General features: G+C 39.9%; 3 protein-coding genes across 8 annotated transcripts; 1 reads left to right on the top strand and 2 right to left on the bottom strand.

Annotated features, from left to right (window-relative positions):
* Nucleotides 1–96: 96 nt before the first annotated feature.
* ddx42 (DEAD (Asp-Glu-Ala-Asp) box helicase 42) lies at nucleotides 97–9561 on the bottom strand. Of its 4 annotated transcripts, none has more exons than XM_038705746.1 (19): nucleotides 9476–9561; nucleotides 8247–8304; nucleotides 7513–7731; nucleotides 7225–7375; nucleotides 7061–7122; nucleotides 6613–6649; nucleotides 6059–6211; nucleotides 5831–5935; nucleotides 4887–5006; nucleotides 4599–4775; nucleotides 4374–4502; nucleotides 4164–4263; nucleotides 4033–4080; nucleotides 3837–3934; nucleotides 2953–3229; nucleotides 2524–2750; nucleotides 2311–2421; nucleotides 1975–2103; nucleotides 97–1413 (listed from the first exon to the last, which is right to left on the bottom strand). In XM_038705746.1, the coding sequence occupies exons 2-19, from the start codon at nucleotides 8288–8290 to the stop codon at nucleotides 814–816; spliced, it is 2787 nt and encodes a 928-aa protein (XP_038561674.1). In that variant the 5' UTR covers nucleotides 8291–8304; nucleotides 9476–9561; the 3' UTR covers nucleotides 97–813. The 4 variants fall into 4 exon arrangements, with proteins under 4 accessions (XP_038561674.1, XP_038561686.1, XP_038561695.1 ...); XM_038705753.1 differs by having other exon boundaries at nucleotides 814–1413; nucleotides 1975–2100; XM_038705758.1 differs by lacking the exon at nucleotides 8247–8304 and having other exon boundaries at nucleotides 9476–9556.
* A 17-nt stretch (nucleotides 9562–9578) lies between these two features.
* On the top strand, nucleotides 9579–20718 carry strada (STE20 related adaptor alpha). 3 transcript variants are annotated; one of them, XM_038705795.1, is made up of 13 exons: nucleotides 9579–9711; nucleotides 11425–11490; nucleotides 11929–11986; nucleotides 14604–14632; nucleotides 16119–16221; nucleotides 16737–16858; nucleotides 17081–17189; nucleotides 17320–17443; nucleotides 18048–18219; nucleotides 18425–18529; nucleotides 18826–19079; nucleotides 19176–19218; nucleotides 19687–20718. In XM_038705795.1, exons 2-13 carry the CDS (start codon nucleotides 11479–11481, stop codon nucleotides 19840–19842), a joined length of 1287 nt encoding a protein of 428 aa, XP_038561723.1. In that variant the 5' UTR covers nucleotides 9579–9711; nucleotides 11425–11478; the 3' UTR covers nucleotides 19843–20718. The 3 variants fall into 3 exon arrangements, with proteins under 3 accessions (XP_038561723.1, XP_038561709.1, XP_038561715.1); XM_038705787.1 differs by lacking the exon at nucleotides 14604–14632 and having other exon boundaries at nucleotides 9633–9711; XM_038705781.1 differs by lacking the exons at nucleotides 11929–11986; nucleotides 14604–14632.
* An 87-nt stretch (nucleotides 20719–20805) lies between these two features.
* Nucleotides 20806–23788, bottom strand: rnf113a (ring finger protein 113A). Its single transcript, XM_038705808.1, has 10 exons — nucleotides 23636–23788; nucleotides 22791–22870; nucleotides 22612–22710; nucleotides 22244–22351; nucleotides 21840–21949; nucleotides 21617–21723; nucleotides 21439–21528; nucleotides 21270–21363; nucleotides 21080–21186; nucleotides 20806–20949 (listed from the first exon to the last, which is right to left on the bottom strand). The coding sequence occupies exons 1-10, from the start codon at nucleotides 23742–23744 to the stop codon at nucleotides 20882–20884; spliced, it is 972 nt and encodes a 323-aa protein (XP_038561736.1). The 5' UTR covers nucleotides 23745–23788; the 3' UTR covers nucleotides 20806–20881.
* Nucleotides 23789–25079: the final 1291 nt, after the last annotated feature.

Below are 25079 nucleotides of genomic sequence, written 5' to 3'. Positions count from 1 at the left end.
ACATTATTTTGCATTTACAGACTGAACTGAGAACCTCAGATGTGCAGATGTTTTCAGTTTTCATCATTTGACTGTTATTGAAAGCAGAAACAAAAGTAGATGCCAAAGGAGTCTTTTTAATCAAAACTTCACATTTTCCATGTGTGAATGAACACTCAAAATTCCTTTCATACAAACAAACGCATCTTCTTGAAAAACATTTCAAAAGCATAGACAGACTAAATGCCAAGGAAAGGCACTTCACTAAAACTTGAATACAAGACACAAAGAGAGCCACACATAGCTTTGACAATGTATGTGTGTGACTGTGAATCATCACAGAGCGCCTTCAAAAATTAAACAGTTAGCTTTGTAGATTAACAAAACACACAAACACACTAAGCGAAGACCCAAAATAAAGCATCAGATTTGCAAGCACAAAAGCATGTTTGGAGCTCAGTGAGAGGAAACAAGACAACAACCAACACATCCAAACTATGAATTGTTTTTTACGACAGTAGGATTCATTACAGCTCTACAGCTTGATCCTATTAACTTACAATAACTTGTCTTGGTGGTATATGTGCAGTGGCTGTCTCTGAGCTGCTTCTGTTGATCTGTCTGACACTGTTGAACTCTGAACAAATCACAATGTCCTACCCAACTTGACACAAGCGTCAGTACACTTTTTATTCCAAGTCTACAAAATACCCTCTAAAGTACTGTGCCTGTGTCAGCCTCTGATATGCTATCTGCCAACACAGGAGACAAGCTCATCATGGAGCAGTTGGTTGCACATATTATTCTAATGATGTGTTCCCCCCCCCCCCCCCTTTAGTTGTCCCACCTGCTCTTTCTACGTTTCGGTGGTTCAGGGACAGCAAAGCTATCATCTCCTCTGTCCCTCCCCTCCCCACTCCCCCTGTCTCCCCCCTCTCTCTCACTTCTCCGATCCTCTCTGTCCCTCTTGCTTCCATCTCCGTTACGACTATCGGTGTGGCGGCTGCTACTGTAGCGGTCCCGGTCCCCGTGGCGGTCACGCTCTCTATCTCCATGGCGGTCCCGGTCTCCGTAGCGATCCTCTCCACTGTGTCGATCGCCTCTGTCGCTGTGGCGGTCACGATCTTTGTCTCCATGGCGCCCCCGGTCGTCCCCGTGTCTGTCCCGTGAACTGTCTCTCTGTGAGGGAGGAGCAGGCGGAGGGTAGCTGAGCAGAGAACTGGTTTGACTGGTGGGCACTGAGCTAAGGGAGCCAGCGCTGGTGAAGCCAGACATGGACATCATGGCGCCCTGGGACCGTTCTGAACCATTGGCGGCCTCCGTCGGCACAGAGCTCAGGCTTCCGGCACTGGTCCAGCCTGATGAGCTGTTAGATTTGGTGCTGAGCTTTGGAGGACCGCTTGACGCAGCCACAAAGTGGCTCTTATACTGAGCCTAGAAGAAAAAGAGACATTGAGAAGAATAGATTAGCTGCTTGGGAGGCAGAAGATATCCTTACTTTTAAGGGACATCCTTCCTCTGAAACGTCTAATTAGGGATTACACTGCCTGGTGACACAAATGACCAAAATATATTGCAAGGTGGTGACAGGATGCTGGTTAATTTACTAGTTGACTAAAACATTTCTTTGCCAGGTGCTGAGATCATCTAAAATTCCCTTTACTACCAATGCTGTTGGTACTTTCAAGACCTTGTGCTATGAGTGAGTGACAGGCAACACAATTGTTTTAGACCAGCGATTCTCAAAGTGTGGTAAGCGCACCTCCAGGGAAAATGTAATGGTGGTGTAGTAGTGTAATAACTACAACAATTATTTTTTGTGGAAGTTTTCATGAAATAAATGCCTGAATTGAAAACTTTACTTTGTAAATTTAATTTAAACAGGGGTGCGATTCCAAAAAAAACAGAGGGGGGGATGTTTTGAAAAGTATTGTTATTTGTCATGTAAAAGTTGACAATAATTAAGACAGAACAACAGAAGGGAGAGAGATCTACCTGGAAGGCTTGTTTCATTGCAGACATGCGATCTCCCATTGCCCCAGTGGCCGGTTTGCTGTAGCCTTCATAACTACCAGCAGAAGACATTATGCTGCTGCTGCTGCTGCTGCTGCTGCTGCGTTCCTGCTAAGACAACAGAGAGTTACTCACATCTCTCTGAATTTTCCCCAAAAGAAAATAAATATTTTCCATCTTAAGAGCTTTTAATGGTGTAAGAGGGTCGAAGTTTATAGGTTTAGTCTGGAATTATTGTTAATATTTGTTCATTTTACAGTGCAAAGTACTTAGATTGCTTAGATTATTCCCACATCACAAAAAAAATTTACAACTCACAGAGCTTTCAGCCCCCAGGCCCGGTCTCTCTCTGTAACCAAGACCACCTCCGCCAATATTCAGCCTCTTTCCTTTACCACCCTTGAATCGGGATTTCCTGAACCAGGGATTCTGGGGGGAAACCGTCAAAAGAACAAAGTTAAAAACATTCACTCCTAAACACCAATACATTTACTCTCCGGCTTTTTTGATTCTTCAATTTCTTTATCGCACCTGCATGGCTAAATCCATCAACTCTTTGGAAACAGCTTGATTAGCGCCCTCTAGATTTCTCACAAGGTCACCAGCGAATGTGGTGTCTTTGTTCGTGAGGAGAGTGTAAGCCACACCCTTCTCTCCAGCACGACCAGTTCGACCAATCCTGTGTGTGTGTGTGTCGATGTCTCGTGCCACGTCGTAGTTCACCACAGTGCGAATAGACGGGATGTCCAGACCACGAGCTGCGGGGGAATAAAAACAAGAAGCAGAAAAATGTTAAAAGATTAAATTATAAGTTTATACTATAGCTTTGGTACTCAGCTCTCAATATAAAGTAGACTGAACAGTCACTTCCCAGAGTAAATGTTAAAAAACAGCACACAAAACTGTTCATCCTCAAACAGAAAGCGACAAGGATTCATCAACACAGTCTCTTGAACTCACCAGCAACATCTGTGGCCACCAGAACAGGCAAATTCTTTTTCTTGAAGTCGCTGATGACCTTGTTCCTCTCACTCTGGTCCATGTCTCCGTGCAGGAGGCCCAGGCTGTAGCCCTCTTGGGTCAGGTTAGTGGCCAGTTCCTCAGAGTTCGCCTTCTTGGTGACGAAGATGAGGACTGAGCCGGAGGAGGTGAACTCGACCAGCCGCCGGGTCAGCCAGCTCCATTTATCTGTCCCGCTGGGCAGCAGCTCCACCACCTGGGTCACATCCTCATTGGCCTGGTCAGAGAGGAAGGTCATTAAAACATGGGATACATTGAAAATGTAAATACTGTACACCTAAAACAGAAGTTCAAAGACAGACACATTTTCAAGTCAAATTTTAAAATGTTTTATTTTATAAAACTTGGCCTTGAAGAAAAATTTAGATTGCGATTATTTTGACCAAAATTGCAATAAGAGTCAGGATTTTAGTGAGAATGGTAATTTTTGCATTTAACTTTCACTGGAAAAAAAAATACTAAAATGATGATGATTATATGATTTGTTCTGGGTTCTGTACCAAACAAGCATGTTCCCTTCCACCTAGAGAAAATGAGTTGCAGGCTGGGGCATCTCTGTAGCACCACAATGCTTACAAGCTGCAAACAAGTGCAGCTCCTGCAATCTGGATATTGCACTTCTGCTATATTGCAATTTCAATAATATTTTACTTAATTGTTCAGCCATTTGAAACATTATTTCAACATATTAATTACTGTATTTAATATTCATGTAGGCTTGAATTTGAGTTTAGGGAATTGAGACACACTGAAAAGGGATAAACTAGCAAATGTGTCTCTTTGTGTACCTACAGAGTTATTTGATAATGTGTGATGCTGCATACCTCTCCGATGTCTCCCTGCACCACACGAATAGGATCCACCAAGATGTCTCTGGCAAGCCTCTCTATCTTCTTTCGGAAAGTAGCGCTAAACAGAAGGGCTGTGAAGGAAATCATATTAACAATTATAAAAAGCACTCTGAAGCCTCTCTATTTATGATAATGAACACTGTCTTCATACTTAAGGAAACCCACTCACTCTGTCTGTCGGGGCGGACATGGCTAGCAACAGATCTAACCTGATATTCTGAAAGGGAAAAGAGAACTAAGTTGCAGTGCACAAATCAGGTTTACAACATCTTTGTTACAACAACGATAATGCCAACCCACCAAAGCCCATATCAAACATGCGATCGGCCTCATCAAACACCAGGTATGTCACTCTTTGCAGGGACGTGGCCTTCTTTTTAACGTGGTCAATCAGACGACCCTGTGCAAACACACAAACAATAAATCTCGCATTTGTTGCAGCAGCAGGGTGTGAACTTTCTTCTTAGAAGAAAAAGACAAAAGACAAAAGTTGGTCGTCCCTTCTCTTACCGGAGTGCACACCACAATTTCTGCTCCCTCCTGCAGCGCTTTGGCTTGCTCCCACATGCTGCCTCCTCCATAAACCGCCACAGACCGCAATGAGTAGGCTTTCCCAAAACGCTTACACTCTGCATGGATCTGGCAAACATTTAAAGTGACACACAAACAGTAATACTACAGCACATGTCCTTTACACACTCACAAAGTCTGACTCCGTCCCTTCCCATTTCTTACCTGCTGACAAAGCTCTCTGGTGGGACACACGATGACTGCGATGGGCCCCTCTCCCGGCTCCAGTTCCTTTTGGTCCATGATGTGAACCAGCATGGGCCAGATAAAAGCTGCAGTTTTGCCACTGCCAGTTTTTGCAATACCAATCATATCGCGTCCAGAAAGAGCTATGGGCACACCCTACAACCCAGATGGAGAACAAAAACAACGAATTCTTCATGAAATATATATAAAAAAATAAACTTTCAATAGTCAATAGTGGCACAACCTTAAGATAAACTTGCATTATACCTGGCACTGAATCGGTGTGGGCTGAGTGTACTCAGACTTGCGGATTTGGTGCATTAGCTGCTCATCAAAGCCGAAATGAGCAAAGCTAGTAGAAGGTTTTGGAGGGGCAGCACCAGATACCTGAGAAAGACAAGGTAAAGTAGCAGAAAACAAAAGAGATTCAGAACAATTATAATGATGAAAACAGTTCACACACAAAAAAAGGACTATGTCTCCATTGTATCTGTTCCCAACAGCCATCACTGCAAGGAATGTTGCTAAAAAGTGGATTGGGGCCAAAACAAAAAAGACTGAATCTGCCATGTTTATCATTTCACCTATATAACATTTATATACTAGTATGTATTAGGGATGCACCGAAATTAAAATTCTTGGCCAAAGCCAAAATTGAATATAATGAAAAACTTAACAACTTTCCTGAATACCACACAAAGTTTTTCACATTTTTTTCACGATTTTTTAAAAACCACTGCATAAATTAAATAGTCAAAATGTTCTTTTACTCAATGTTTCCCAAAGGATTTGGAGAGACTATTGGCGGTAGGTCCAAGGCCCAAGAGGGTCCGGTAAAGTAAATTACATGTGTCCATTTAATTTTAATGGACAATTTAGGTGCTGCTAGCTTAATCGTCTTCTCATAAACGACTGACAGAAACAATCAAAGCGGTTCAGGTTGTTTGTTGCCTTTTCTAAGAAGTCAGCCACAGATGGTGTGGATGTGCTAGGAGACAATTCAGCAGAACAGGCTCTGCAAACGGCGATTTTTGCGTCTTTCTCAAAACTTTAAAATGTCAAATGTCAATTTAATTTTTCGGTAAAATTTATTCAGTCTTTTTGACTTATTAGGATGAACACTGAAAGAGTTTTTTTTGTGATTTTCGTACGATTAATTTCAGTTTCCTAACATTTGGTGCATCTGTAGCATGTATGAATCGCACACTTACCCTTAAGTTCAGTTTGTGCCTTAACTCCAACACTTGAGTTCCAGTCAGGTTGCTGAGCTCCTCGTGCTCATTGTAGAAGTTTTTCTCAAAGGGTGGGTAATCAATCTATAGTAAAAAAAATGAGAAAAACAAATAAATTCACTCATATTACACGTTTTAAACATAAAATGTTGATCTGTAGTTGAGACTCCTGAACTTTCTGAGCTCATTTAGCATCATCAAATATACCTCAGAGTGGTCAATGGGGGGAAGCGGCAAGATGATTTTCTTGGTGGTAGAGGCGATTGGGTTCCCGTCACTGTCATAGTCAATATTTTCCTCCTCTTCCTCTTGGGTCAGCCCAGCTGTGGGATTCTCTGCCATGTAGCGGAAGTAGGCTTCCTGCAGAGAGCACAGCATTTCATGTGAAAAACCGAGCAGGTTTGCTGCTTACCACAGCAACCAGCCATCAGTAACTGACAAACACTTAAAGAGACATTCAGCTTTATAACAGAAGGATAAATTATTGTTCACAATGTGATATCAACTATTCTGCCACTGGCTCAAACAAATCAAATATTAAACATGCTCCCCACCCCCCACACACTTTCTAAACAACAAGAATAACCTACATAAGAAAAAGCCCTCCATCATAATGATCCTAAATGCAACCTGCATGGTCAGATAGAGAGGAAGGCAGGGGGCTTTATAAGATTAGACAGGGTCGATTTAAGGAATGTTTGGTCTGGAGACCTCTCTGATCAACGATGTAGTGGATGAAGAACTTTGGAGGGCTCACTCACTTGTTCATCTTCTTCTTCAATGTCATCACGAATACCCCTGAAATGACAAGCGGAGAAAAAAAAAAACTTCCCTGCGGCTCGTTCATACACCCAAGACAGCCCACATCCTATCATGACTAAGGTCACTCTGCTTACCTGATATCATCTGCTAAGCCAGCAAAAAATTGCTGGATGTGCAATGCTTTGTGCCACTAATTGGAGAGACTTAAGATATAATTTCGGCATAAAGCTGTATTGGTAATTAAGATGTTTGTAAAAGCAGTGAACAGCAGTTAAATACATATAATTAACAGTCTGATTATCTCAAATTAGTAGACTTTTACTATTTTTACATAACATTTTAATTCAGTTGCGGGCAATCCTTATTTATTTTGGTCAAAGTTTAACCTAAGCATAAGGACCACAGAAGTGACTAACAATCAAACATGAGAGGACATTTAAGTCTTACTTTGTTGACTTTTTCTCCTTTTCCTTTTCCTCTAGTTTTCTCATGTCTTTAGCTGCTTGGTTCTGGAGGAGGAGAAAAATAACGATTTGTTAGAGAAAAGAGCAGATGAAGCATTTAGAAGCATATTCTAGTTTGTTTCTGTCAATCTTTAATTCTGTTCTCACCTCAACCTCTGCCATGAAGGCATCCAGTGGGTCATCTTCACTGTCTGAGCCACCACCAGACTGCATCTGCTGCCGTGTGGGCGAGTTCTCAGCTGGAATGTACGGCAGATCCACATTACTGCTGGACTCCTCTTCATCATCTTCAAAATACCTTGTTGACAATGACAAAGATGCAGTTTATAATTATCTAATACCACAAATCACATTTTACACTGACGGTTTTCTCAGGGGTTAACCAGAACATATGTGTAAGTGTATGTATGTGTATGATAGAGATGTAATACTCACGCATTTTCCTCATCAAAATTAGCTCTTTTGGTCCCTATTTTGTAGAACGACGGGAGCTGTTGGTTCTTCCCATATCCCCCACTTGACCCTGCGCCTCCGAATGACGTGTGAGATTTTGGAGTTACATCAGGCTCGTCTTTTTTCCCTGCAAGGGAAAATCCTCCAAACCCAAATCCTCGTTTCACACCTGGACCACCTTTGTTCCAGTTCATGGCTGAGCTGTGAAAACAAGAGGGGAGAAAAGCCTTTTAAGTCTTAAGATGCCACTGTTATTATACCAAATCTTGTTCAAACATTTTGGTATTTTTGGTTTGTCTGCCTTGGTTCTTTAAGGTACTCCCAATAGATAGTGACCGAGCACTTCTCTGAATCAGGTCACAGGACCATTTATAGCAGACGTATTCTGGTTAACAAAGACTAAGTTATGAAAAAGTAGTAAATAAGTAGCCCTGTCTGCCATTCACTTTGCTTGTTAAATAGTTGATTTGGTTAGCTGCTTTTTAAATAAACAGAATAACCCGTCGCACTTTCACTTTTATTGACGGGGACTTCTGCCACCGCAGTAACGTTAGCTTCAAACATTAGAGACCAACATTAGCTAAACAACATACAAGAGTTGCAAGACAAGGCAAGTTTATTTGTATAGCACATTTCAACAACAAGGCAATTCAAAGTGCAAAGTGAAAAGAAAAGTCTTAAGTTTTGATTTAAAAGAATTCACAGTTTCAGCAGACCTGTAGTTTTCTGGGAGTCTGGCAGCTGAACGCTGCTTCTCCATGTTTAGTTTTGACTCTGGGGAAAGAAAGCAGACCTGATCCTAGACGACCTGTGATGTTTGGATGGTGCATAATGTAGCAGAAGATCAGAAATATATTTTGGCCCTAAACCCTTCGGCGCTTTATAAACAAATAAAAAGGGTTACAAAGGTTGTTAATTTGTCATTAAACGAAAGTCTGTAGTCCCTTCATGCCAGTACATACACAGAACTTAACAGATAATTAAATGTGTATTAAAATGTAGTAACATTTAAAATAAATAAAATAAAGCAATAGGACATATACAGTTATTTACATAGGAAAGTTACAGACAAAGACATTCGGAAGTGCATTTTTTTTTTTACTTATTTATTTTATATATATGTGTGTGTGTGTGTAAGTAGCTGTGCAGTAGGGATGAATAATTATTCGAAATCTTATCAAAATCACAATATGACCTAATGCAATTTTCAAATCACAGGAGGTGCAATATTTGTTGAAGGCTAAATTTGTGTCAAAATACCATTTTAAATTAAATATTGCAAAGCTACAGAGATGTCCTGGCCTACACATCATATTCTACATCTCGGTTTGGTAACGTTATAGATCCTTATTTTTACGAGAAAAAAAAAAAAATCCCCCATCTGTTTTTTACACAAATCGCACCCTTAGGATAAACATATGTTTACAATGTTATATGTTTATAATGTTACAATACATACTCGCAATTCATAAGGGGATTTCATCAAACACGTCCATGGAGGCCGCACCAGAAGCACTACTAGAACATTGTAATAACAGGTATATTTAATAGGGTTCTGCAGGAGGGAACGTTATCAGGCTGAAACTGACGTATCCGAGTTAACATTGATGCTAGTTAGCCATTAGCTAAACACGACGGTCCAAAGCGATAAAAGCATTTTGGATTCAGCTGCGGGCCTACGGCGGTTACTCTGCAGGACAGTAATTTGATAACAACACAACGTTATTATTGTTCACAATATGTCTAACTTATGCATAACCTTAACGTTTAGCTCAAGGCCGCAAATCGAGGCCGAGGGGTGTGCGAGGCTAGAGTCGATTCACTTCTCCGTGAACATGGTTTTAGTTAGGATGCCTTTCACACTCGAGTGTAATACACGATGATATTTTCCATTGGCTGATTATATCGATAACTTTGTGAACAGTGGCTAACAGGGCGTATTTACCTGTTTCTGTTTCCAGTAAAAAAAAAAAAACAGCTCTCCAGTGTTTTCAGCAGACCAAGCGGTGATTACGTCATGTGTGCGCGCCGTTGGGTGTGTCGTCGTTCCTACGCGACACGGCGTTCATCCAAGAAGGCGTAGTGGAAAAATATTTTGCTGGAGAGGATGGCTAGCTAAATAAGTTATCCTGAAATATAATATTACTCCAACACGGCATTGCTGTTCTAAACGGTTTATAGGTAAGTTATTAAGACATTAAAATAATGCAATTTGTTATTACTAAAATAACTGAAGGCAGTTGTTTTAGCTAACGGTAGCCTGCGCCCTTCGTCATAGCAACATTAGCCATTAGCAAGACCTGAACTCTGCCTGTGAATAATCTGCTACGAGTTAGTGATTAGCTTTTTTTCTTCTTCTAATTCTGTTCAAGTTAACGTTATTTGCAATGGTTGGAAGTCAGAGACACATCTCCGTGTTTTGCATTACAAACACATTTTTATCAAGCGTGTTGATTGGTTTCAACCTCAAAATCAGTGTGGAAATAGAAAGCATCACTCAAGCCAGCACTAGATCATCTGACTGGTAGACTTTACTTTGCTATACAAGGTTTAATGATCACTTTAATAAGTAATAATAACTTATATACATAGCATGCAGTAAGCAAGACAAGTTGTCATGTTTGGTTATGTGCCAAAACATAAGTCATTTCAAACAATAACATTTAAACTATCAAATAATATTTATGTTCTACAGTTGTGTGTGCTGTGTTTCAGGATATCAGTACACACATATATGTATTCTGTGATAGAATTCAACAGAGACATTTAACTACAGGTTAATCCTCATCTCATTCATTCATTTCTTACCAACAGAGTGCAGATAATTAGACATACAGTTAAACATCAATTAATAGCCCAGGTTTTTATTTGCTTAAATCACTGAACTCACCCTGCCTACATTTGGGACAGGCATCTGTATGAGACAGGCCTTTAATACCTTTGCCACGCTAGTAAATCTGAATGCTTTGATGGTCAGTGTTACCGTAAAATGAACTAAACGATTGAATTGTGGAGAATCTAACAGATCTAACGATGTGTAGCATGTACATATGGACAAACATTCATCTTCCATTTTTACGTCAAAGTCAGGAGCACCCCAGGGTTGTGTGAGCTCACCTCTGCTCTTCACGATTTATACACATGATTGTAAAACTGATATAATACATTTTCCACCTATAAATATTTAGGCTTCTGTGTGAATGCTGCTTTATAGATTATGTCTGTAATATATTTATCATTTTTGTCATTTGGAGCAAACATTAATATCATTATTATTATTTTTCCAATCTATAATGCAGTGTTGTGCAGTATGGAATCAGTGCGTAGGACACTTGTCTCACTATTCAGCTTAAAGCTAGACTGTGGTAATAAATATGTATCTGCTCAAAGATTGTGGGTTAAACATTTGAGTCAAGGTTTGAAACTGCATACTAAGAGAATGTTGTCTCAGATTTTATTTAAAGAATATAAGCTTTAGCTATTAAACAGAAGACTTTGGGTCCCTCAGACTAAACTGAACAGACTGCAGAACTGTTTTGTTCCTCAGTCTGTAAAACTGTTAAATCAGTGTTTGGGTTCTAAGTAGGCCTCACTGTACCTGTGTAGACTGAGCTCTGAATGTGAGAGTGAGCATTTCAATTGATTGCATTGCATCTACTTATACTTTGTGATGTCTGATGTAATATATGTTTGTAGTATTTATTTTGTTGTTTGGTTAAATGTATTTACAATATACGCCTTTGGACCAACTACCAAAAAATATTCTGATAATAAAGTGACGTCAAATCAAATCATGTAACGAGCATGATTGACCAACCACAAGTGACTTTTGTCCCCAGCAGGAGGAGACTTAACAGAGACATCTTCTCCTTAACTTGTCTTCACTCTTTACAGGTGTTCTCTGGATATGTTTTCAGCATTTCATATGTAACACACTCAAGAGGATCCATGTCTTTTCTTGTAAGTGTTTGCCAAGTACCTCCTATTTTAGACTTCCCAAGCAAGGATTTAATGTACTACAGTACTCATATGTTTTTAATCAATATTTCCATTGTCACTTGTCTTTGGTCTAGGAAAAGAAAGGCCTTTAATCACATTTATGATGTTTATGAGCTTTCATTGCAAGCAGCCAGACACTATTGTTATCACTGATAAGACAATAACATTCAGTTATATTTGCATAGTTCTTAGAGAGGACTGTATGAAAAATGTAGCTTTTTATGAGTTTCTCTTCCACCCAAGAGACAGAACACTTTTAAAGCTACAAATTAAGTCAACATGAACTTTCTTTCCTCAACAGCTTTAAATATGTTTATGTTTCTGTGTGACATTTCCTTATTCTTGCTTGCATTTTCTCTCTTTTCTCCATGTTTCTCATTAACCCTCTGTGTCTGTCAGCGTTGGGTATCTGAGAAATTGAGTGTGGAGAGCCTGCGGGATTTGGAGTTATTTGGAGGTGAGGTCCAAGGCAAACCGAGATGCAACAAAAGGTTCCTAAAGCACTGCTTACACATTAGGCACCAGCATAAACAGAAAACAACATCCTGTCATAGCTTTGCTCTAAGTAAGTCGTTGCTTTGCTCTGCTTCTCAAATGTCATCCTTGAATCACAAGTAGGAAAATTTCAGTCAATCAGCGATTTGTTACCTGTCTTAGGTGTGTGCCATTTTATTTAATGCTTCTTGTTTATGTGTTAATCTTGTGTGTAAAAACTGTTGTATCTTTGTTTTTGGCTGTCAAATATTTTCATTTGCCATTATACCTAAATTTGAGTTATACCTAAATTTGAGTTATCCCTCTTGCGGTAACGTGGTGTGGTAATGTGTTTAACCATATTTGCTTCATTGAGTCAGTCTGAATGTAATCAGAACTTCTAGCACTTCCGATACAGATTCAACAAATTTTAGAACTCAGTGTGGTGCCGAGCTTTAAGATTGGGTTTGAGCCAGCATGTGCTATTTTTCAAGCTTTGCTGTTGCACACATGCTATAACGAAATTACTGTAAACATCAGCTGGTAACTGGGGAAACCTTTCACATCAGTGGTAATTACAAATAGCATATACTTACAGACGGTGTATATCCTACATGGTATCATGAATTGCAGAATAACAGCAGTCCAAGTTGAGTAATTCAAATCAGTTACATGTGCAATCACAATAATATAACCCATTTTACAAGCATAGCAAGTATAGCAAGTATATAAAGTAAGCATCACAGGATAAGAACAAGGAATGCAATTGAATTGCCTGACTGCAAGCAGAAAGATTTTTTTAGTTTGTGTGTCAATAATTCGGTTCACTTAATTGGTGATTCAAGAAAAATCCATAGTGTTGTCGGCAGGCTACGTGATCCACAGTGTCAGTCAATCAGACTCCATAGAGTTTGATGTACTGATCTCCGTACAGCAGCAGCAGGGGATCTTTGTTTTAACCAGAATATCCGACTTGCCCACTCACACTGAATTTACTACTAACTCGTTCACACACATCAGATACTTCCTTATTTGCTGAAATTGTGCAAAACCAGCAGTGTTATTAGAGGCGGAAACTGTCACTCATGACGGGTAGCTTTTCATTTTTGTTCCTACAGTATGTACATAATATATTTGTCACAATAGAAAATAAGAGTGAATACATGTAATGTTGACTAGTCTGTAGATGTGCTTAGTTTTGCCTTATTATATTTTGTGTATTAGATTTCTAGGCAGTGTAGAACAAATATACACATCTACGCTCTTTATGAAATCCTCAAAAAGACACTCCCATCATTCACAGAGTATGTCATAGCAAATTTTAGTCAAATGTTTCATTGTCGGGTGAATCCAAAGACAACCACAGTCACACTTATGTTAACACAGTTAAAACCCTGAAACTGTGAATACCACAACTATTCAGACTGGCATACTTCCTGCTTCATTTAGTTATTTACTCTTGGCTACAGAGCTGCATCTCTAGAAGGATCGGAGGTTAAGTGTCTTTTTCATTCTCACAGTTTCTCGGAGGTTCTTATTCACATTTTGAACTTTTAGCTTTTCCCTAAAACCACCCACCCTCCAGTCATAAATCTTTCTGTGGGCCACTGAGGGGATGATTTTTTTTTTGGTTGGATGATCATGAGAGTACCAACAAAAATAATTGTGTTGGTTCTTGGTCAAGACCAAGCAAATATGAGTCCTGAGAAAATTATACTCACCCAAATCATACTCGGTCCACAAGGTGCTTTTACCATTCATGTTATTTTTTTTAAATGGACTGGAACATTTAAACTACTGTCTGTTGAGTTCTAGCCAAAATGGCTTACTAGCCAGAAGCTGGATTTATAATATTTATCATTGTGGCTGATTGTACTCCACTGGTTTATTTTTTCTGTGATATTTCCAGCAGTCACATTAAGTGACACTCTAGATCCTTTAGATAAGAATAAATGTACTATGCTGTATTTGAACGGACTGTAGTTTGTGAGTTGCAAATCAGATTTGAAGTCTTTCCATGCTTCCTGAAGCTTAAAGACTGCGTGAATCGGTGGTTTATTTATGTTTTTGAAGTGCCATGTTTCTTCTCATTAATAATCAATATGATTTTTGGCACATTATTGAAGCTTTTGTGTATTATAAAAATATTTTGGTGAGGTGGATTATGCCTTTTTATGCTCATTTTCATTTCTTGCGGTCAGATCATTGCTCAATGTTGCATGTTTGTTTAAGAATTTCATTTCTCTTTTGGCTGTGCTATGTTCCCATTGCCTTACATAATACCTGGGAAGACCCTGCAGGGTTTAGCTGGATTTATTTTCCCATTATTTTTATTTGCAGTGCAGTTTAAACATATTCAAGTTATCATGACAACGGTCTGTAATGATAATAATGTGTCACTTTGTGGACAAAGCTGCTGGTTCAGACAAATCCTGTTAGTAGCAGGGAAACCAGCAAAGGTCATATATCAGATTCTGTAGCCTGCTGCAAACTCCCGCTACCAGTTGCTCCACTTCCCTGTTCAAGAGCTGCTCTAAACACGGACCCTTCTCTTGTTTTGTGTGTGTCTTTATGTCATTGATGTGGTTTTTCTATCCCAGAGCAAGCTCAGGGACTCTCTCACAGGAAAGTAAGTGTGGTACTCCTGTCACTGCATCATTACCCCCCATTTTCCCTTTGTGTATGTGCGTGCATGCATGTGTATGTGCGCACACAGATTCATATGCAGAGGAATCCACAAACCCCAGAGGCTTTGCACATTTATGTATGCATGAGTGTCTAGTTCATGACACATGCTGTACATGCTCATAGCTCAGAAGGACATCTCCCCTCACTCACCAGGGCTTCAGTTGGAGAAGACGGGGAAACGGTAGAGCTTACAGTCCTCTAACACAGCCTTTCATAATAGTCCTGTCTGGGTCACGAGTGTGTTGTTAACATGCTACAGGTAACTGCTTTGTTTTGGATTTTGGTGTCGCCTCACTAAAAGTCAAAATTCTCTAAGAACATTTTGTGTTGTGAGTGTTTGCGTTTTGACACTGTCTGTCTGTGCTGGCGGCCTGTTGTTGAGTTGGTGGTGAACTGATAATGTCACACTTTGACGTGAGCCACTGTGTGTCCCTGCGGACTGTAGATGGATGGAGTTCCATGTGTTCAGCTTTAGCAATGCATGGCAACCTCTTCTGAATCTGATCACGATGGCAGTTTGTACTGTAACCCATGTGATTAGATCAACATTTACAGATGTTCCCTGAACTGATGGCTGGCATAGCATGTTTGACTTTATGGTGTCACGCCAGTTTTAATGTACAGTCTGTAAAGTTTATGTTTGGCAAAAGGCATTGTTTGGCTTCACATCCAGAGAACTGTCCACACATGGAACAACTCTTGGTTGTGTGTCTTTAACCTTGATCTTGAAGTCAGTCCCGTACCTGTAGGATAAAATTACGTTCAAGGAAGTGCACTATTCCAGTTTTGAATATGCGTCTTCATTCTGGTCACCATGAAAACAATCCTAGTATTCATACAGCTTGTCTTCATTTGCCTCCACAGCTTGGTACTGCAATCTGTCCATTTCCATCATTTGAATGGCAGTAAATTGATGGAATTCAGGAGTCCTCACTTCCAAGAATATTTACTTTAATTGCACAAGTCTAAAATAATTTCTAACTTAACACAAGAGGGGATAGGCTAAGAGTAGGCCACAGTGATTCTGTTCACATGTTATGGTTTCAGAAACACTTTATATTGTAACTGTCTTGGGCCATAAAAACAACACCCATTGTTTAAGTGGATCTTTGGTATTTGAAAATGTTTTCATTAGTGGATCTACAGTAGATATTTACAATGGGGATGGTTTGAGTGCCAGTATGTGTTAATAATGTTTTCCAGTTCCTGGTTTTTTTTTCTGTGGTTAGTGCCAGGGGTCATGCTAACACACCTTGCAAACACACCTCAGCCTATCCTTTGGTGATCTTTTTACAGTTCTCACATATATGACCAACTCCTACCTGCGGTAGTCACTCGCAAGCTCTTCAACACAGTCCTGCACTGCAGCAAGTGAAGTCAGTGTCACAGCCCATCTTCATTTGCTGTTTCCTCCCCTCTACCTCCAGGCCCATGAGGATAGTCAGGAGAGTCTGACCTCCCTCCCACGTCGGGACACCATGGGAAGCTTCCTCCCTGACAGCAGCGCCTACGAGCTCCTCACTGTTATTGGTAAGTAAAGGCACACTTGGCTGTTTTGTAATTATTTCAAGATACACACATTTCATTCAGTTTTTAGCAGTTAGCCATTAGAAGTATGTATTGGCTAAAGTACAGCCTATTGTGACATAATTTTTAATAAAGCTAATTCACTGCACCATTATTTGAAAAAATGAAGAACTTGAAGTCTCTAATACATCTTAGATTTTTTCAGTGAACTGGATCTGAGACAGGCTCAGCCTCAGTTTTATTTTTTTCATATTGCAGGTTTCACCACACATTGTTCAGGGATGTAACCTTGCTCATTTAAAATGTATTTGAAATCTAGTGAGTGCAGATGCAGAAATTCTCAGAAAATCTCATACTGTGTCACAACTTGGTCTCAGGCAAACATCACAACAATGCAACCACTCCATAAACTCTTTACACAAACACACTGGATAAAAAAATCTAATTCAATAAATCCTTATAGCCGTCCTCTCAAAACAGTGATGGCGTGTGTGTGTGTGTGTGTGTGTGTGTTTTAGGCCGGGGCTTGGATGACTTGATGGCGGTGAACCTGGCTCGATACAGACCCACTGGGGAGCACGTAGCCATCCGACGGATTGATTTAGAGTCATGCACTAATGACATGGTTACCTACCTGCAGGTCTGCATCAGCACTCGACCCCGTCATTCTGCCGTAACTCAGCTCCCTCGTAGTCTTCTGTTCCCAATCTTTCATCTCACTGCTTCATTGGGAATACTTATGTAACCCTTGTGTCTGTCTGATTAATTTTCCTGCCTTTACCGCTCACCCTCCTAAGCCTAATGCAGAATCCCCTGTCGTCTTTATTTAATAAAGAATAATTTCTCTTTATCTGCTTCCCAGGGTGAACTACATGTGTCAAAGCTGTTTCACCACCCCAGTATTTTACCTTACAAGAGCATCTTCATAGCTGAAAATGAGCTATGGGTCATCACCCCCTTCATGGCTTATGGTAATAAATACAGTTAAACTGTCACTGTATTTCATGATATATGATTAAAGTGTGTTACCAGTATTTTAAAGTAGCCTGTACTAATAGAGGACAATTTCTTATCATGATTATCTGTTTGATGGTCTTTCAGGGTCAGCCAGAGATCTGATCTGCACACATTTCACTGATGGTATGAGTGAGCTGACCATCGCTTACATTTTGCTGGGCATGCTCAAAGCTCTTGAATACATCCACCACATGGGATATGTGCACCGGTAAGACACACTTTAACGTTGGCTTTGAGTTTTTAAACGCAGACATATAATTTTCTTGCCAAATCAAAGTTAAACAAAATGTTTGAAAGCTGCCAAACACACACAAAGACGTTCTGCTGAAAGCCAAAGGAATGACATTTTGTTAGGTTTAGGGGACGGTTGAAGTGGGGTCATTGCAGTATTTATATATGACACAGTGAAGCTGTTGCATAAAATCCTCCCAGGTGATAATGGAAAGGGTTCTCTGGTTAACTTTGACCTAAAACAGTAATAACAACAAACATATTCAGACAGCTCTCTTAAATCGAAATAAAAAAGCTACATAGGGTTATCACCCATTGTAGCATTACTTGGTCATTGATCAGGACTAACAGTGGTTTAAGAAGGAGTCGTTATGTCATAGCTGGAGAAGATGGACACGCCAGTATCTCTCTTACACAATAAGCTGTTCATAATTTCTTTTCTGTGCTGGTTTCTGGGCCTATACTTGCATTGAGTTTTAATAAATTGACAATATTGATAAACTAACATGTCAGCATAACCATACGTATTAATACAGGTCAATGTGATATTCATTGTCTTAACTGTCTTTCGTTATGTGCAGGAGCGTGAAGGCCAGCCACGTGCTGATTTCAGCAGACGGCCAGGTCTGCATGTCAGGTCTACGGAGCATCTTCAGCCTGATTCGTCACGGCCAGAGGGCCAAAGTTGTCCACGACTTCCCCCAGTATAGCGTCAAGGTGCTGCCCTGGCTCAGCCCTGAGGTGCTGCAGCAGGTACAGTACTGCATCCCTCCACAATCAAGCATTAATCTGTGTAATACTGTCTTTACCCTGGTCTACACATACTGTTCTGCAGTCAAAATCCAAGGGTAATAGTTCTTCATGCTGCATTTATCAGCAAACTTAAAAGGAATCAGAACTGAAATGGTGATGAAATTGACTGATTGTTTAAATTTCATGTGCAAATGTTTCTTCTCAGAACCTGGAGGGCTACGACTCTCGGTCAGACATCTACAGCCTTGGCATTACAGCCTGTGAATTGGCAAATGGACATGTCCCCTTCAAAGACATGCCAGCTACACAGGTGAGAAAAGACCTATCAGTTCTTCATCACATTATCTGTTTGTAACCAGTATTTTAGTGACAAATAAAACTGCGGGATAAAAATTCCACTATTAGATTAATTTTCAGACAAACCTTATTTATTTGCACAAACAGTACAACAAAGTACTGTAGTCAACTTGAGCTTGTTCAGTTTTAAAAACTACATCAAAGAAAGGGCCATATCTCGTAAATTGAAATACAAAGGTCTGTAAGCTGTTTTCCTGGAATCAAAGGGTAGGTGAACTAACACACTCCGTGTCCACTTTGCTTCCACAGATGCTGCTGGAGAAGCTAAATGGGACGGTGCCGTGTTTGCTGGACACCACCACTATCCCACCAGAGGAGCTGTCCCTGAAACCTTCACGCTCTGGGGCTGACTCTGGGATCTGCGAGGGCCCAGGAGCCGGAGGTGTTCGCCACTCCAACGGAGAGCCCTCCTCCTCGTCTGCAGGACACCCTTACAACCGCACGTTCTCCCCACAATTCCATGCCTTTGTGGAGGTGTGTCTACAGCGAGACCCAGAAAAGAGGTTGGCCTTTTTCTTCCTGCGTGCTTAAATGTTTCTATAGGACATATTGTAAATGTAGGATTCCAGACTAATTGTTTTCGCTTTGTTTTCCTTCAGGCCGTCTGCCACCACTCTCATAGGTCATCCCTTCTTCAAACAGGTGTGTAAGTTAATCCTGACTTATGAAAACAACTACATTTCTACTATTTTTTTTTCACCTTTTTTGTAAAATACATTATCTTCTGAGCTTAGTTGCTAAAGACAAATTTCCTTTTGATTTCTGTTGCTATAAATTGCTGAACTTCTGTTTGAAACAGGACTTTGTGGTGCTACAGTAAAGAGTTTTTTTTTTTTTAGTTCTGAAACAAATGTATATTTACTGTATTGACATAATCTTAAGTGTCACAAATTCCAGCTTCTGCCATATGACCAAAGTGACTCTACAAAAAGAAAACATGTTTTCTTGGCTGCCTAAAAATGCTCCACCATGCCAATTATATTTCCACTGGCTTTACTTTTATATTACTAATAATACTACAACTATGCATTTGATTAGGTATGATGTGAAGAATACATTGAAAAAGAAATATTTAAATATTGTAATCCAGATGTTATTCCCCTCCCTCAGATCAAACGTCGGCCCTCAGAGGCGCTGCCTGAGCTGTTGCGGCCTGTGTCGCCTATCTCCACCTTCAGCAGCTCCAAGCCGCATGGCTCTCCCTCTGGACTGGCTAGTCTGGAGTCAGGCCTCAGCCACCTGGAGGTGGACGACTGGGACTTCTGACAGTGGAGGACTCTGTGGGGAGCGACTTGTAGGACTCTGACAGGAAAGTCTCGGAGCATACGAGACGAGAACTGTTTTTGTAATGGTCCCCTTGTAAATAATTCAAGCCTCAACCTAAAAGGATTTGCTGTTCTCAGACAGAAGTTAAAAGCCAGCAGCCATCTTGCCTCATCTTGAGGTCTTGCACACGCTTCTGTTCTCTAGATATGCACCGACTCTTGCACTGATGGCCTCTCTATTTCACACACACGTCTGTTTACAGATTGTACTCGCACATTACAAGCCCCGTAGAGGCAAAACACAGCAGGATTGTTTATCTCATGCTGTTGCAGTTTCAGAGGAAGGTCTATGGATGCAGATGTAGCCTCAACCTAAAGATTCCCATTAAATGGATCAGTAGGAAGCTGCTACTAAATATTCAGAGGGGGCACTCTACCTCTTGTTTGAAAATGGCCGCTTGATGTGGCCCATCTGCTCAGTGAGACCACCATATGGGTGCACACTGGTTCTCACACCTCGCTATCAGCCCCCTCTACACCAGATGGAAGGTTTCGACTTTGTCCTGATGGTCAACTTAATGTACAGCATGTATACGCATTATAGCTCTCTGCTTGTGTTGCATTGTAAACTTCATCTCGTGCTTTACGCATCTCTTTAGTTGCACAGAGGTTAAGTGTAACATCTCTAGTTTAACCTTCAGAGCATAGAATTATGCTATGTATTTCCTTGAACTTACTCTGGGTGTGATGTTACTTACGTCAAACGTGAATGTTACATTGGTGCTTGTTTTGTCTGCTTGTACATTTAAAAGCGAGGGCAAAACAACGTGTTGCAAAAGTCAAACTTGACTTTTAACAATAAACATTGTTCACTTTACATTTACTCATTTGGCAGACGCTTTTATCCAAAGCGACTTACATTTAATGGTTTAACTTGATGGTAATACACAGTGAGGCAGTTAACTATCTAAAAAAAAGTTATTTTATTGAAAAAGTACATGGACAAACATAAGGGGAGGGTTGAAAAGGTTAAGATGTTGCTAATCTTCCTCATCTGATGGCGGCTGATCTGTTGCGGCATTACGCTTCTCCATCTTAGCCATCAACTCTGGATAAAGGAAGAATAAAGGAAAATAATACAAACATGACTGGAGAGAATTGTTAAGTGACATTCATCACATGAATTTCTTAAAAGTTTATTCCTGTTTATCAAGAGGTCTTTAACAGAGCCTGCTTACCCTTAGCGGGGTTGAAGACGCCATTGGTTTGAGTGTTGCATACATAGCAACGCTTGGACTTGCGGTAATGCTGAAGAGCACAGGTCTCACAGAAATAGTGCCTACACCTGGGAGATATTTCACAGGTCAACACATTGCTCCTGATGATAAACAAGGCTCTGCAGAGTGAAGAAGAGAAAAAGAGTCCTACTTTGTGATGATGGGATTCTTAAAGGATTCCCTGCAGATGAAGCACTTAAAGGGTAAGTCCTCGTCGTCACTGCTCACCTCGTAGTTCTCATCATCTAGATGAAAGCACAGTATTGTTCAGGAAATGCTGATGCAGGCAAAAAACATGAAATCCCCCCTCCTGAACTCACCATTGGCTCCGTATCTGCCCTCCTCCAGTTCCCTCTCAATCTGCCAGCCATGTTTGTAGTCTGATCTGTCATGAAGGAACTTGCAGCTGTCTAATAACAGGAGAGAAGAACATGAATGGTTAAGATGTTAAAAAGTTGATTATTTTGATATTTCAAATGATACAAAGCTCAAACCCACCTCCAAAACCACAGAAACCAGTCTCCTTGTAGTCCTTGCAGATGTCCGGCTGGTAATCCCACCTGACTGTGGCTCTCAGGTGCTCAGGGGCTCGGATTGGCCCTTTTCTGTTAAAAAGATTGAAAGAAATGATATCAAACATACCTGGTTATATATTAGCATTCATTGGAGAAGAAATGTCTTATGAAAACATGTGATGAATACGTCTCTGCTCAGTGCTCACCTGACCATGCCAGAGGAGGCATTTCCCATGATGGTATCTTTTGGCTTGATGAATTTTTGGTAGTTGTTAATGCCACGGTAGATTTTATCATCCTCTTTACCCTCCAGCTCCTGTTAAAGAAGAAAAAGGGTTCATGCATTAAGTAGGAAAAGAAAAACTGTGCATAATTTAACATTTAAGTTTATGCTGATATATAAAGGTTGGTGCAAATAATCTAATCAGTTTGATATTTCAACTGTGACTTGGTGCAGTTATACAAGATTTATAACTGAACTGAGCAGTATTTTCAGACAATACCGATGCATTGAATTGAACACTGCCTATTTGACTAAAAAATATAAGTGTATGAAGACACATTTTGTACATTTATATTGAAGAATCACATCATGTAATTTCTCATGTACCTCTTGGATTTTCTGACTCCTCTCAAAGATGGCCTGAGCGTCCTTGTCTCTCTCTGTGTCCAGCTCATATGTAGCAGTTGCACCCATGTCCTCGGGTCCCTCCGGTTTCTTTTTTGAGACAAGAATGAGAGAGACTGCTACAGCACCTCCATCAAGCCAAAAACAAATGGCCAAAACATCAGAGCTCATACAAACTATGAAGTGAGCAGCTCTACTTGAGTAACAGGGAGGTTGTTTAGCTTGCTCATTGGCACCATAACAAAAGTTGCTGGAGGAGACAACTGTGTCTCATTTACTTTCCCTAACCAGGGGGTTTAAACCATTGCACTTTATGGTTCCTGCAATATGAAAGAAATATCTCAACTCACTGCTGACCGTGTGGACTTGTAGGCAACAGTGATCTTCTTGTCTTCTTTTTCAGATTCACTTTCACTGGAAGATACAGCGTCTCTCTCCACCTTCTTTGACTGAACAGGGACAAGACCAGGGTCAGGCTTACCTCACCTTTAAACTCAAAATGGATTTTAAAATAGTATTATTATGGTACCTTTTGAATCATTGGGTTGACTCGAGTGTCTTTCTTTCCTTTTCTGACCACAGAGCTCTGGTCCTCATCACTATTGCCATCTGAAAAAAAGATACTCTTCTCCATCAATCAGAAATACTTTATTGATCCCAGAGAGGGAAATTTTCACTCACTTTGTATATCAAGGTATTAAGAAATAGAAATAATAAGTAGGCAACTAGAAAATAACGAAATATAAATCTAAAAATAAAACTATAAAAGGTGTGGATATGTACCGTATTAAAGGAAATGTAATGATAAATAGTAGTAGTGAAATAGATAGTAATAGATGGAATGGATCCAAATCTAAAATCTAAATATAAGGAGTGTTGACATGTACAGTATTTAATAGTTATTAACAGAAGTGTAATGATAATCCCAACTGTGAAAACGCAAACTTATTACAACTTCCATTCAAGCCCACAGGGGTTGGTAGCTATCAAGTGACATCTGAATTAACCGGACATAGAGAAAATACAGCTTTTTATATACAGTCGCACAAACAAGTCATAGCCCTCCAAATTCCGAGGGAGCCAAAACGCAACACAAATGAGGGAACTGGTTTTTAGCAATCGACGAAAATTGTCACAACCTGCACACAGTTTACAAAGTTGCGCTCATATTTCTGTCGTTTGTAGCGCGTTTCACTCTTATAATTAGGTAAATGTAATTGGCATTATTAAAGACAGGAATACACACAAACACTTGTGACTGTAGCAAATTTGTGTTTGACATTTCAGGACTGTTGACAAAGCCACAACGTTGCCATCACAGGGGATTATCATCATGAAAACGATAACAAAAACACAAGCTAAATGATTTATTACCATCTTTGTCGCTGTCGCTTGCTTTTCTCTTTCGTCCGGAGAATTTTCTGGTAGATTTTTTGAACAAAAAAGTGCAAGGGCCCGCTTTTGGTTCTTCAGACTCCGCCATCTTTACCTTCAGCAGGCCTATTATAAATAACCGCTGTCACCACAGCGCCCTCTGGTGTCTCGGAGTGATGTTAATAAAAGCATAGACTGTATATAAAAAAGCCTGCTTAGTCGGCTCCTGCTGGTGAAGAGGAAAATAACTTCTTCTGTCCCCAATTAATTTATTCTAACACAAAAACATAATACGTCAAACACAGTCCTAAATGTACCTTTTCTCGCAGAAGACACAAAATGCCTTCCATGCTTACAGAAATATGGCAATAGTATATAGTATCCATTACAGACTATTGGTGTTGGCTACTAGAGTGCTGCATTGTTTTCACTTCATTTATTTATTTGACAGGGACAGTGCTCATTAATCAACAGCAGATCAAATGAATAAATAATAAACAAACTGTAAATGAGCCAGAATTAGCCCATCAGGTAAATTTGCATCTGTTATCCCTGGACAGTTATTAAAACATTTAAATGAACTATAATTACTTATTTCGGTCAGCACGATAGAATGATAGGTATTTACTTATCTTATCTGCATTGGCAATTGGTTTTCTTTGTGGTATAAAACCATATGGCTGACGCTGATTCTGGGTGTCTGCCATGTGTGGACCATGACTTTGATTGTTTTTGTGTGCATGTGTTTTATTAGCCTATGTATGTGTCAATGTCGTACCCACTTTAAACAAAGAAAGATAACCAATGAAATTTGGCATCCATGTAGGTCTACAATATCTTTTTAAATGTTCTTTTGCTCATAAACAAAACAGTGGAATATCAGACAAAAAGTCGTATTCTTACCATATTTTCATATACATTTAATCAAAGGCTATGTTAATTTGTGTGTGTGTAGTATGAAGGGATTACAAACTTTATTTACGTTATGCAACTTTGTGTTGTATAATGATACAATACCTTGTACCAATAAAAAGCAAGGACAGTAATAATAAACAAATTAATCATAAAAACGAAATAGAAATTGATAAAACATCAAATGTGCTTCACTTATGCCACTAGCATGGCTGTTTTTCTTTTTGTGGTTCACAGCGAATGCATTAAAAATAGCCGACCCCAATAAATTTAAACAGGTCTGAAACTGGAAATCTTTTAATATAACAGAACAACAGCAAAGTCATGTAAGCTGATTCAGAAACAACTTAAAACGGTATGTAGCCTAATTGATGGTGTTTTTAAGTTATATAAAGCTATTTAGTACGACGGTCCAAAATTACGTGAAGGCGTCATTTCCACTGGTCAGCGGTGCCAAGTGCATGACGAACGCTGACTAAAACCGGAAATAAAGGTGGAAATAAAAGTACCATTATTCGACAATCAGCACAGT

This window comes from Micropterus salmoides, unplaced genomic scaffold, assembly GCF_014851395.1.
Source record: "Micropterus salmoides isolate LMB-PRFRI ecotype aquatic unplaced genomic scaffold, ASM1485139v1 Ms_hic_scaffold_10, whole genome shotgun sequence".
In the NCBI taxonomy this organism is placed as follows: Eukaryota; Metazoa; Chordata; class Actinopteri; order Centrarchiformes; family Centrarchidae; genus Micropterus; species Micropterus salmoides.
This window is presented reverse-complemented; position numbering and strand designations above follow the sequence as displayed.

Excerpts from the sequence above, each read along its gene's own strand:
- strada (XM_038705795.1), top strand. Across the intron at positions 14,633-16,118 it reads AGGGACTCTCTCACAGGAAA|GCCCATGAGGATAGTCAGGA; the intron begins GTAAGTGTGGTA and ends CTCTACCTCCAG. Across the intron at positions 17,190-17,319 it reads CACCCCCTTCATGGCTTATG|GGTCAGCCAGAGATCTGATC; the intron begins GTAATAAATACA and ends ATGGTCTTTCAG.
- rnf113a (XM_038705808.1), bottom strand. The coding sequence starts at position 23,744 with ATGGCGGAGTCTGAAGAACCAAAAGCGGGCCCTTGCACTTTTTTGTTC. Across the intron at positions 22,871-23,635 it reads AAGCGACAGCGACAAAGATG|ATGGCAATAGTGATGAGGAC; the intron begins GTAATAAATCAT and ends TCTTTTTTTCAG. Across the intron at positions 22,352-22,611 it reads ACAAGTCCACACGGTCAGCA|AAACCGGAGGGACCCGAGGA; the intron begins GTGAGTTGAGAT and ends GTCTCAAAAAAG.
- ddx42 (XM_038705746.1), bottom strand. The coding sequence starts at position 8,290 with ATGGAGAAGCAGCGTTCAGCTGCCAGACTCCCAGAAAACTACAG. Across the intron at positions 6,212-6,612 it reads TTGAAGAAGAAGATGAACAA|GAAGCCTACTTCCGCTACAT; the intron begins GTGAGTGAGCCC and ends TGCTCTCTGCAG. Across the intron at positions 4,503-4,598 it reads CCAGAGAGCTTTGTCAGCAG|ATCCATGCAGAGTGTAAGCG; the intron begins GTAAGAAATGGG and ends AATGTTTGCCAG.